Genomic DNA, 12,126 nt, shown 5'->3' on the forward strand with positions numbered 1-12,126 from the left:
AGTCTGCTGATCCCATAGTCCAACATCTTTAAGTGCAGAGGATTACTGTATTGGTTTTAATACAGTAGGTGTAGTTCTGCACACATGTAAGCCCATTTGCCTATCAATATCAGAAAACACAGCTGATTGCATGCAGTGTTCATTATTTAAATGAATGCCTTTAATATAAATGAATTATCTTTTCTTTCTGGAAATTAATATGTGGCCAGTGTATCAATAGAATATTTCAAATACTAATTTACTTTTAAGAATGTCTCTCTGGTTTTCATACATCTTGTGAATGCTCATTTATGAGTTGTTTTTGTTTTTTGTTTCATTTTAATGGAAGCTTATAGTTTCATGATCTGCCCATTCCCTTTGATTTTAGTATATTTTGTTTCTTTTCCATACAATTGGAAGGAAATTATTTAAGCCAGCATTAATGTAAATTTCAGTAGCATACCCAGATACCAGGAGATGAAAATTTCAGAGCTCAGTCCCTTTATTAGCATTAAACAATAGAATGCATTATATACTACATTATTTTAATGCAAGATTCAGTTGAAAAACATGATATCCTCATGATCTTCCCTATTAAATATAAAAGTGGAAATTTGCCAATCATCTCAGTATATAAACTGAAATTTTGGAGAGGAAATTGTGTCAATGAACATGCACATAAATCCTCAAATAGTATGTGGTAAGTATATGGAAGTAAATACAGTATATAGTACTGACTGGAAGTTCTAACACATTGTTTTCTGTTTTTTACTGTTAAATTAAAAACTAAATTGCTATCTTATCAGTTTAAAAACTCAAAAATAATGGGGTTTAAATACAAGTGTCATTATTGCAGAATTATACATGTTTTCCAAAGTGAAGTAGGTAGGTGATATAATTTTAAAATCATCTTTAGAAATGTTTGAGAAATAATAAAGATCATGATGTACTATGTACTTTTGATTTTCTACATATATTGCTAGCTGTAAAGACTCAAAAATAATATTAACAAAAAGCAATCTTAATAGAATTGCTATTGAGCTTTGACGTAATACCAGGAAAAAAATAGGTAGGAATTTTCTTAATTTCATATTCAAATCTTTGCAATGCTTTCAATAATGCATTTTATTAAAAAGGGAATAAATTATAAGCTACTATGTTAAACATGACATATTAAAAGTTTTTAATTTCAAAGGATAAGCTTCACCTTAACTTTTTCTTGCATTTTTAATTCCAATTGGACTTCTAAAATTAAGGAAGTTACAAAATGGCTAAATCATAATCAATATACTGAACTCTTTTTTATAAGATGTAAGAGAATTATCTATTATATTTTATGATATAATGGTGTTTAGTTTATCCATATGCTCTGTTTCATTACTATTTTAGTATTCTTAGTTTTAAAAGTTTCCTTGCAAAGAATGACATTTATTAGAATTAGCCCTGTTTTAATTAATTTCCCACTTTAATAAAATGAGATTCAAGGTAAGTGCAATGAATATGACAACATTTCTTTCATGAAAATATATTTTTAAAATATTTTGGCTGTTAACCGAGAAGTCTTGTAACCTTTGCTCCCCATTTTACATTATAATTTTAATTACAAGTTATTGGAAATCAGAAAATCATTAAATTATCATATATTGAGCAACAATATAAAACGTGTCATGTGTTATGCATCATTGAATTTAATTTCACAAAATCTTTATATATTTTCAATTTTTGAAGATTTTATATTTCTCATTCAGTTATTTTATTCTAAGCATTTCATACGTAAAATCTATAAAAGTATATTTAGATACATCCATGGTTTGAATTTTTCGTATATACATATGTACATTGTAGCTTAAGAAAGATGCAGTTTTCTAGTATTGGCACTATAAAGGTATAATATCTGATAATTAAATTCAGTGAAAGAAATATTCTTTAATTCAATGGACTGCAACAGCAAAGCTGATGGAAGAAAGGTTGCAGAATATGTTCCGGTTAGTTGTAACAGCTTTTAACATGAAATAAAGAAACTGCAGTCTTAAAGTGCAATTACTATTGTGCAGTCATGTCAAACCGTAGATCGGACTGGATGAAGCTCAAAAAAATGAGTGCTGTTCATGATTCAAATACAGGAAAGCATGAGAAAATAAAGAAAATTCTTAGGCATTCAAGTGCATCAAGAAAATTATTATTCTTGTCTTAAAAATGCCCTTTGCCATTTTCATGGATCCCAATTCCTATATTGCCCTGATCTGAGAAATTTCAAAATGTTCTTCTAGCTGAGAAGGTCCAAGTGAGGCACAATATAAATAACCACCATTGTGGCTAGCATAAATACACAGGAATTGCTTGCTGATGCTCCATTATTATACCACCCTAGAATGTTTTCTTCTAATGTTCCTTCTATTCTTGGGGCTGCTGATGTACACTGGATTAAGGGCATTTGGTAGGAGGTTGCTCTTTTTTCTGGTCTGTCTGGGCTGGATCCATCACTAGGCCTCTGGCCGTTATATAGCAAGTATCTCCCCCTGGCATCCTGCTCCATTTTGAAGATTTCGTATTCTGTGTGAGGCAGACGAATTCCCAAAGCAATACATCCATTTGTGTGAGTCACATCTTGCTGCACCCCAACTTGCCAGGATCCTTCTGCTCCACATTCATTTCCATTGAAAACATTCAGGAGAGAGGCTGTAGCTATATCCATGGGAGTAACTTTCATATGATTCACTGAAAAGAGAAGAAATCTCGCATTATATTTTGAAGTATAGCAATTAATAGTCCAGTCCTGAATTGATGCTATTTTGTGAACATGATCAAAATCCTTACATTTAAATTATAGTTTTCCTTTAAATTGTGCTTTTATACATTAAAATCGATGTAACTGTAATAAGCCTAAATTAATTTGCTTCAAAGGTATTTCAACTCTTGCTCACCTCCAGCATTCTATTTCCAAGATCCTTTCAAAAAGTCAACAACTATTCCACATTTTTTTTTCCTTTTAAGCAATTGGTTTTTAGATACCGCTTTTTAAACTAGGAGATTCCATTAGAATTCATGATTAACAGTTGTATCCTCTATCAATATGGCTAATATTTAGAGGTGCCTAAATTACTGTCTGTTACATCTTGCATAAGCGTTGGTATGCACCAAGTGAAAATTATCTCAGACATAAAAGCAAAGTACGCAGATATTCACTATTGCAAATACATTACTTGTAATTTTAAGTATTAAAATTAAGCAGCGTATTTTGAATAATATAACGATATTCACAATATATGCTCAGTATTTAGAAATAGCCTTAAATGATGCTTTGAAGGGACCTAAAATGTCATCTCTCCATCTTTATGTCTGGACATTATTGTTTGTTTCTCCTCTGTATTTCTTTATTATTCTAGTCGGGGTAATGAATGCAGAAGCTTGACTAAGAACAAACAGTTGATCTAATTGATGGCAGTGCTTCCACAACAGGACAATTCCCACCATGTAGAAAAGTGTATTATTGCCCTTCCTGAATAATTGCTGAAAAACTGATGCAGTGGGGACAGAATGCATTTCATGAAGGTAAAGATAGCATTCTTTTTAGATCCATCTTCATTATGTCCCTCAAAGTATTTTCACATTGTAGCTACTGAGTGTATGCGTGAAAAATATGCTGTGGAGAAAAATCTAAAAATGCTCCAAAGAATTAGTTTCTGTTTGTGACAGTACTGGATTAGTACTCTAGTTTTTAAGAAGCAAACAAGTGGCATAACTATGTTTGCAATATTAATCATGACAAATCACAGTTGCCTACTGATCTGTGAATATTAAATGATATCCCTGGAACACTCTAGTAATTTTGTTGTAGCGGTGCTCTGCTGAATCCAGATGGTCCCAGAGGTCATCATCTTGCATCCAATATGTATGGATATTGTGAAGCCAGGAAAGCAATGAGCTGGCAGTTTTGAATGGGTTTTATTCATGAACAAGTATTTCAATAATGCACTTTTTAGAATTGTAGCATGCACAGTTTACCAATACATAATTGTGTTGCTTAATACTGCCAAGGTTTTGTGAATGTCCTCTGAGTAGATTGCACACCTGAAACTTTCTTTTTATGGGGGTAGTTGCATTTGATTTAAATGGAGGGAGCTGAATGAAATATAGAAATAGATAAGCTTTTAGGAGAAATTGTTACAAGAATATTTTATGTAGGTTATGTAGGTTATTTCTTGGAAAATTAGATCAAGAACAAAGCCTTATGTCTTTTTTTAATAGTAGAAAATAGCACTAGGAAAAAAGATTATTTCAAAAATGAGATAAATGTAATTTGCAGTTTGATTTTTAATAATTGTGCATATGAAATTTGTAGACATGCAGAAATCCTATAATTTTATCTCACTTGCTGGCAAAAAGAGTAAGGTGAAATAAATTTATTTTCCTTTTCCCATTACTTACAAATAATCAGTATGTAGACAATGTTTTCATATGATGTAATTCTACTTTTTTCTAAAATAGAAATGTAATTCAACAAATTCATATCTTTCACAATTTTAGAATTAACCATAAAATGCATGTACTCTGTAGAATATATCTACTCATTAGTCACTATATTTACAATTTTTGACTTATTTTTGGATCAGTTAAGATCAACTGATTTACTCATTTGTAAAACAACACAAATGTTTCTAAATGTATTCAATAAACTACCACAACTCAAGGTTTGCACATAACTATGCCATTTCAAAAAAGAGCATTTGATTTCTTGGAACAAAAATTGAAGATAACTTTTTTTTTTGTTTCTTAATGCTCTTGGCCAGTCAAACTTATAAACTGGTATTTATGGAAGTATTGTGGAGAGCGAATGATGCAAAACTTCAACTAAATTTCTTTTAAAAATTGTAATCAAATGGGAAGTAGGCATCAGATAGAATGGCAGCCATTATCCTCTTTTGAGCCTTCATCTAGCATAATTTCCTGAGTAATGTATAAAGACCACTGTTGTGGAAAAATAAACTTGGTTTATATGAGCCAAGTTATTTTGATTCTGAGAAGAATGACTAAATGTAATTTAAATCATTTTAGTTTTGTCTTCCAACTGAACCTTCCTACTTATCTCCTCCTTAAGAAGATGCATGCCCTTGCTATCTTTTCCCTTTAATAATGTGCATATTTTAACTTTCCTTGATTAACTGCCTTTACTTGCCCACCCTCCAAGACTGTTAACTAAATTACAATAATACAAATGGGCAAACAGAAGCAGTGTAACCTCCTGATATTTTTTGACAGAAAACAAGAGAAAAACAAAAACCCACTGGTGTACTAAGCCCCTTATCAGGTTTAAAATTATTCCCCACAACCAAGAGGAGGAAACACATGCCTCAAATTCCATCTCTTTCAGTAACTTTATTACATTACCATCTCACCCAGAATGAAAGAATCTGAACCTGAAGAGAATAGAATCTTACCTTTAAAGACAAATTCTGTTCCTCCCATCACTTTGGTTGAATGTACACCCCTGCTGTAACGGCCTTTTGCATAAATAGTGAAGGTGGGATGCTTGCATATTGGATCAGAGTAATGATAGTAGTGACCTTCCCAGGTATTATTGTTGTCATGGAAAACGAAATGTCTAGTAAGAAAGAGCACTTCAGGACGTACTTCACAGCGATGGCTCACCCATTCCCCATGTAATCCAATAGTCAAATCCGCCTTTGGAGGCAAAATTGGAGGATGATGTTCATCTGATCGATAGATGATCCTACATGCTATACACGAATGGTCATGGTTCTGAAAGTTTAAAAAAAATGGCCATTTAAAAAAAAGTATGAAATACAATTCATTTCATAATGCTCATAACCTTTACATATCATATGGGTCATGTGATTAAATGTGGCTAGAATCTAAAATGAGACAAAACTAGAGTTGCCTGCTTAAGAGATCATGGTGCTTGAAAACTTTCATGCTAGAAATAAATCTTCAAACTTTTTGTTTAAAAAAAACCCTTTGAGCATTCACAAGCCTTAGTATTTTAAGTTAATGGTGAAAATAAACATTTTGATCTTTCTTACAACTTATGCAAGAGATGTATTTTTTCCCTTATGGTGGTCTATAAGTAACAAAGTTAAGTCATCCTAATTCCTTGATAAATGTAATTTTGCATAGGACAGGTTAGTGAAATGACCCTTACCAAAAACAAGTTTTTTTCCTTGCCAAAATACTGTACCTCAATTCAAGAAAACTTTGTTTAAAGAACCACTAAATTTTCAAAGAAGAAAAACAAAGCATATATTAGGTAATAACATTGATTTATGTGAAACCGCTTAGATTCTGCATTTGAAACTGTACTGTGCTATGTTAAGGATGTAGAATCTGGAAATGCATGAGACAAACTGAAATCTATAAGCAAATTTATTATCCCATTTCACAGATGCAAAATATTGTGTTTTACACGTGGAACCATTTCAGGAGAATAAGCTTCCTTTTTCTATACTTAATCATCTCCAAATGCAAAGTATTAGTTTCCTCTATTTAATATAGATTATAAAATGAAATACTATGTTAAATCCCAAATCTTACTCAAAGCCACTTCTCCATAACATACATTCTTACCAGACTACTAACTTGAAAATGATGAATAAACTACTAAATGAAAGTATCAGAAACAAAATAAGGAATTAATATTTTGACGAGAAGAAAAAAGAGAATTACACTGACGCATACAATCTGAAATTATAATACAGTATGTGAATCCTTTTCATAAAGACAAAGGCTTAAGAAATGCAATTTAGTTTTAAGAAAAGTAAATTCTTGGAAGAAAAGTAAATTCTTTTTTATTCCTGTCTCCTTTTGCTCCTTGCTTATTCTTTCTTCCTTTCAATGATGAGAAATTAAAATGCAGTTCAAGAACTGCAGTTTAATCGATTTTTTTGAAGTATTGTTGAGACCAGCACTTTAAATAAAAAATACACATGTAATTTGCTTTTTTCATAACTTTTTCTGAATGTGCTTATGGTAGCTTTTTATTCTAGATGATATTATACTGATTAACAATAATAAATTCCTTGCTCAGATTTAGTGAGACTAAAATAAAGTGTTTCAGGAATTATTTTTCCTGACCTTTTCTCTATATCCCAGCATGCTTCAATAAAAATGTCCAGATGATCTGATGCGTATCAGATTTTATCCAATAACCTGTGTCAAGCTATTACAGTTCTAGTTTGTTGATTAGGAACTAATTTGATTAAAAAGTTAAAGAGTTATGAACAGGTAATAGAACTAAGAATAGTTTATTTGCTTTAAAATAAGTACTTAATTGTGAATCTTGAAGCTCATAAAAATTGAGTTACAAATATTGAAGGAAAAAGACATGCCAAGTAAGAATTATTCTGTATTTTATATTGTATCAATGTTAGCTCTATCAGGCATTTGGGAGTAGCCATTACTCCATTATAGAATTATTTTTGGTGATGAGTCACTTAATTTTGAATAGGGTGTTTTTAAAAACCATTCTTTTAGATCTTCAGTGTACTTTGATAGTTTGAAATGCTTACATGTTATTACAAACTACAGCACAGCTTTAAAAACAACTAATTTGTGAGATTAAAAATATACTGTCACCTAAAACAATATATTGCAGAATTAATATATCTTAATCAATGTGGTTCAGACATCATTACAATAGTTTATCAGGAGATTTTCTTGTCCTCATTTATTTATTTGCTGATTTGCAATCATATTCCGTGTAATCCAGTGGTGGGTTTCAAATTTTTTTAGAACCTATTCTGTGAGTGTGGCCTATTTTATGGGTGTGGCTTGGCAGTCATGTGACGGGGTCAGTATGGCCAACTTGACATCACTCATGCATACTCAGTCACATGACCACCACCCCCAAGCCATGTGGCAAAAACTTTTGGGATTCCTATGAAGGGGGTGGAGAGAGGGGAAAACCTCCCAAAAATAGATAACTGGAGGATTAAGGGCCTAAATTAGGGAGATTGGAGAAGGCAGGACAGAGAGGAATCCAGTAGAAAGCTATCACATGCTGGTGAAAGAACTTTGGGAGATCGGAAGAGGCAAGAAGGGGGGAATCCAATAGAAAGCTATCACACGCTGGGGGAAAAACTTTGGGAGATCGGAGGAGGCAAGACAGAGGGGAATCCAGTAGAAAGCTATCACACTCTGGAGAAAGAACTTTAGGAGATTGGAGGAGGCAAGACAGAGGGGAATCCAGGACAAAGCTATCACACATTGGGGAAAGAACTTTGGGAGAATGGAGGAGACAAGATAGAGGGGAATTCAGTAGAAAGCTACCACACTCTGGGGAAAGGACTTTGGGAGAACGGAGGAGGCAAGACAGGGGAATCCAGTAGAAAGCTATCACACTCTGGAGAAAACTTTGGGAGATCGGAGGAGGCATGACAGAGAGGAATCCAGGAGAAAACTCCTGAGCTTGCTGCTGCTGTCTGGTGGATTGTGCCGCTGGACCTCTCCATGCTTCTCCGTTCACTACCTCCACTCCCAGGTATGGGACTTAACACCGAATTGGGCTAGGATAGTGCGGATGGGTTGGGGGAGCGAGCGATGGAGCGGCTTCCAGATGGGCGGGGGGAGTGAAGAGCTACAGGGCCAGGGCAGGCGTTCCAGAAGTTACCTCTGGGTCCACTGGTCGAAACTTCTCTCACTGGATCGGTAAATTTCACCATCTGGTTCTCCCGATCTAGTGTGAACCGGCAGAAACCCACCACTGGTGTAATCTTTCGCTTACCCAATCACTGCCTGAAAACAATAACACCTCTTGAGTTCTGTGATAAATGGTCTATCTTAACCAATTGATTATTTAATAGTAAACATAATGCCAGATATGTTTGTTAATACAAATCTCCATACCTAATAAATGTTTCAAATGAGAAAACAATTGAAAGGCAACATTTGACTTACTTCAGCTGCTTTGTCCTGAACAGTTTATTTTTCGTCTCTCTCTAAAGCATTATTTCTGAGAAGTAACAAAATATGTTGTTGCAATATTCTTGCTTTGGGACTCTGTACGCTCCCTATATCTTTAGGTTGTAGGGGACCTGGATGTCGAAGAAAAAACTGAAACTGAATTCAAATGAGGCAAAATCTACTATTACTGATTCTACAAGCTGAAGTTTGAAATTTTGAAGATGCCCTTGACCCTTTAAGCTAAGAATCAAGTTCTCTGACTGGTGTTCCACCTAAATTTGACACTGAATAGGTAAGTGTCAGTGTCAAATTTACCTGCCGTTTACTCATTTGAGTGTCCAGAAACTGAAATTGGTCCAGAAAGTAGCAGTGCTATAAGTACTATATTAGTCTTTTACTGAAGTAGCTGAACTGGTTACTAATTCCTTGTCCATTTCAAATTGCTGAGCAAACTGTGCAAAGGCAAGCATGAGAAAGACTTGTTACTTTCATAGAGTCAACCCTACACTTTAGGGCTCTTCTTTACAATGCATTAATGTGCTTCCCTACCATGCTTCAGAGACTGAATGTTGATATAAGTGCTGCTCCCACAGCCTATTTTTATCATGTCTCAGAAGCATAGCCAGTGAGGGTTGCTGACTTCATAAAGTGTAAATTAGGACAGGTTTACAATAGTAACTGAATTCCCTGAAATTCTTTCTCTTCCATTCTGTTTCACCTACCAGTGAAGAAAACTAATGGCTCAATTCTAATTAAATGGAAGAAAGGAAGATGTTCAGGCTGCCAGCTTTATTATTCTAGATTTAATATGTATTTGTTTATGAATATCTTGAGATATCAATGTCCTGGAAGATATGGGAGATCAAGAGATTAGTATACCTTTCATAGTAGTGAAATGCACGTTTTTTTTACTACCGGTTCTGTGGGTATGGCTTAGTGGGTGTGGCAGGGGAAGGATTGGCAGTTGGTCTTACCTGAACTGCTATTTTCGAAGTTGGGACAGGAGGCTCCAGTAGAGGTATTAACACGGCCAATTGGCCACGAGACTGGGATGAAGCTGAAGCCATGCCTCTGTGCTCCACCCTTGACTTCCAGTTTCATCGAAGCGCGCTCCCCCGAGACTTGAAAACAAGGCACAAAGGAGAACTCCTTCCACCCCAGCTAGATTAACTAACCTAGGATGGGAACTGGAGCCTCCTGTCCCAACTCCGAAAATAGCAGTTCAAGTAAGACCAACTGTCATTTTCCGGAGCGAGGGACAGGAGGCTCCAGTAGAGGGACCTACCAAAGCTAAGTCCCATGGGCAGGAAACTTAACGATCTGCAATGACTGCTGTAGCACCCTACGCCCCAATGCCGCATCAGCCGATGCGAACACATCCAACCTGTAATGCCGAATAAACGGTGATGGTAAAGCCCACATTGCCGCTCTGCAAATGTCATCTATCGGAGCCTGGGAGGTGGCAGCGCTCCTCATAGAATATGCTATAATACCAGCCGGCACAGGTAACTTCTGGGACTCGTACACCAGGGCAATGGCCAAGCGGATCCACCGACTAATGGTGGAAGATGTAACCCTCTCACCCAGCGACAAAGGTTGGAAGGATAAGAATAGTGCCTCCGACCTCCGGAAAGAGGCCATCCACTTCAAAAATATACGTAGGGCCCATCGGACATCCAACCAGTGCCACTGCTGTTCACGTTCCCTAACCGGATCCAGACAAAAATCCGGAAGTACAACCTCCTGGGAACGATGGAAAATAGAATTTACCTTCAGCATAAAACTCGGACCTAACTTCAACAACCCTGTTGCTGTGGAACATGCACAAATCCTCCCTGGAGGAAAGGGCCCCCAACTCTGACACTCGTCTAGCCAACGTGATAGCCACTAAAAACACTTAGAGTTTCAGGCTAACTGTCCTCAATGGCTCAAAGGGTTCGGCCATGAGAGCCCGCAACACAGTAGGGAGATTCCATGTCGGGAACCTATGGACCACTGGAGGGCGCAAGTTGGAGATCCCCCAAAGAAACCTCTTAACAATGGGTAATTAGGTGAGGGAAACAGAGGCCTCACCTTGGAGAACCGTAGCAAGGACAGCAAGCTGCCTACACACGGTGCCCAGGGAAAGCCCCTTATCCAGCCCGTCTTGGACAAAATCCAAGACCTGTGGAACAGAAGCCCTGGTGGGCACCACCTGGCAGCCTGGCACCAGGCCACTAAGGAAGCCCAGGTGCATAGATTCTTTGGATGGATTGTCTGTGTGAGGCCTCTATGGTCCTAATCACGCGTAATGACAGGTGAGCCTCTCTCAGTTGCTCCTGCTCAATCTCCACATGGCTAGTTGCAGCCAGTGTGGTTCCGGGTGAACTAGCCTCCCCTGGTGCAGCTCTACCACCCATTGAGGAATCCACAATGGAGGCTGGACCAACAGGGTCACGAGATCCGCAAACCAGGCCCTCCACGGCCAATGCGTTGCCACCAGGATCAGCTATAGACGCCATGTAATCCCCCTCCTGAACACCTGCCAAAATGGACTTAAGGAAGGCCATCTTGAATTTGCAGTAGACCAAATATTGGTTCAACAGCTTCAAGTCGAGGATAGCTCTCCAGCTCCCTGAAGACTTGGATACAAGGAACAGGTTCAAATAGAACCCCCAAGGAACCAGTTCCACTGCAGTGATGTCAAGCAGATGCTTAATAGCCTGACACATCAATTTGCGGGAAGGGAAATGAACTCTAAACAAAGACCATGAGTGACAGTGCTGATCACCCAGGCATCTGAGGAGATTTCCGCCCAGGTCTCGGAGAAAAGAGCCAGGCGACTACCAATGGGTGGGGTCAGGCCCGACCTATTTGCCCCGGCAGTAAGGACGACCACCTCCCCCTCAAAAGGGATGCTTACTCTGATGTTGGAAGTGAGATCCATCCCTATTGTAACTGTGCTCAGGCTGCCTCTCTGACCTGGGGAAAGAGTACGTGCTCTGCTGAACCTCCTGATCCTGGGGTCGGTACGAGGGCTTGTGGTAGAATGGAGTAGACTTTTGCTCTGCCTTCTTCGCCAAGGTGGGCAGGACTTTTTTCTTATTCTTGTCCTCCACGAGGAGCGGGTCAAGGGTGCCCCCGAAGAGGGAGCCCCCCATGTAGTCAGCCAATGCCAGCTGCCACTTTGACTTGTTATCCGTCTGCCACCCCCCAGAGCCAAAGAAGGCAATGAGAGGTAATGGACAATGC

At 37.3% G+C, this 12,126-nt stretch overlaps 1 protein-coding gene across 1 annotated transcript in view; it reads right to left on the bottom strand.

The window, feature by feature from the left end:
• Positions 1-748: 748 nt before the first annotated feature.
• APCDD1 (APC down-regulated 1) overlaps positions 749-12,126 on the bottom strand; it is a 38,145-nt gene continuing 26,767 nt past the window's right edge. The window contains exons 4-5 of the mRNA XM_087707296.1: positions 5,418-5,739; positions 749-2,697 (exon numbers count right to left, since the gene is read on the bottom strand). Coding sequence (XP_087563422.1) covers positions 2,246-2,697; positions 5,418-5,739 — 774 coding nt within the window. The 3' untranslated portion in view covers positions 749-2,245. The remainder of the gene's footprint in view (positions 2,698-5,417; positions 5,740-12,126) is intronic.

The sequence above is a fragment of the Thamnophis sirtalis genome, unplaced genomic scaffold (assembly GCF_051295495.1).
Source record: "Thamnophis sirtalis isolate CommonGarterSnake01/CBP01778 unplaced genomic scaffold, rThaSir2_p1.2 scaffold_2, whole genome shotgun sequence".
NCBI lineage: Eukaryota > Metazoa > Chordata > Lepidosauria > Squamata > Natricidae > Thamnophis > Thamnophis sirtalis.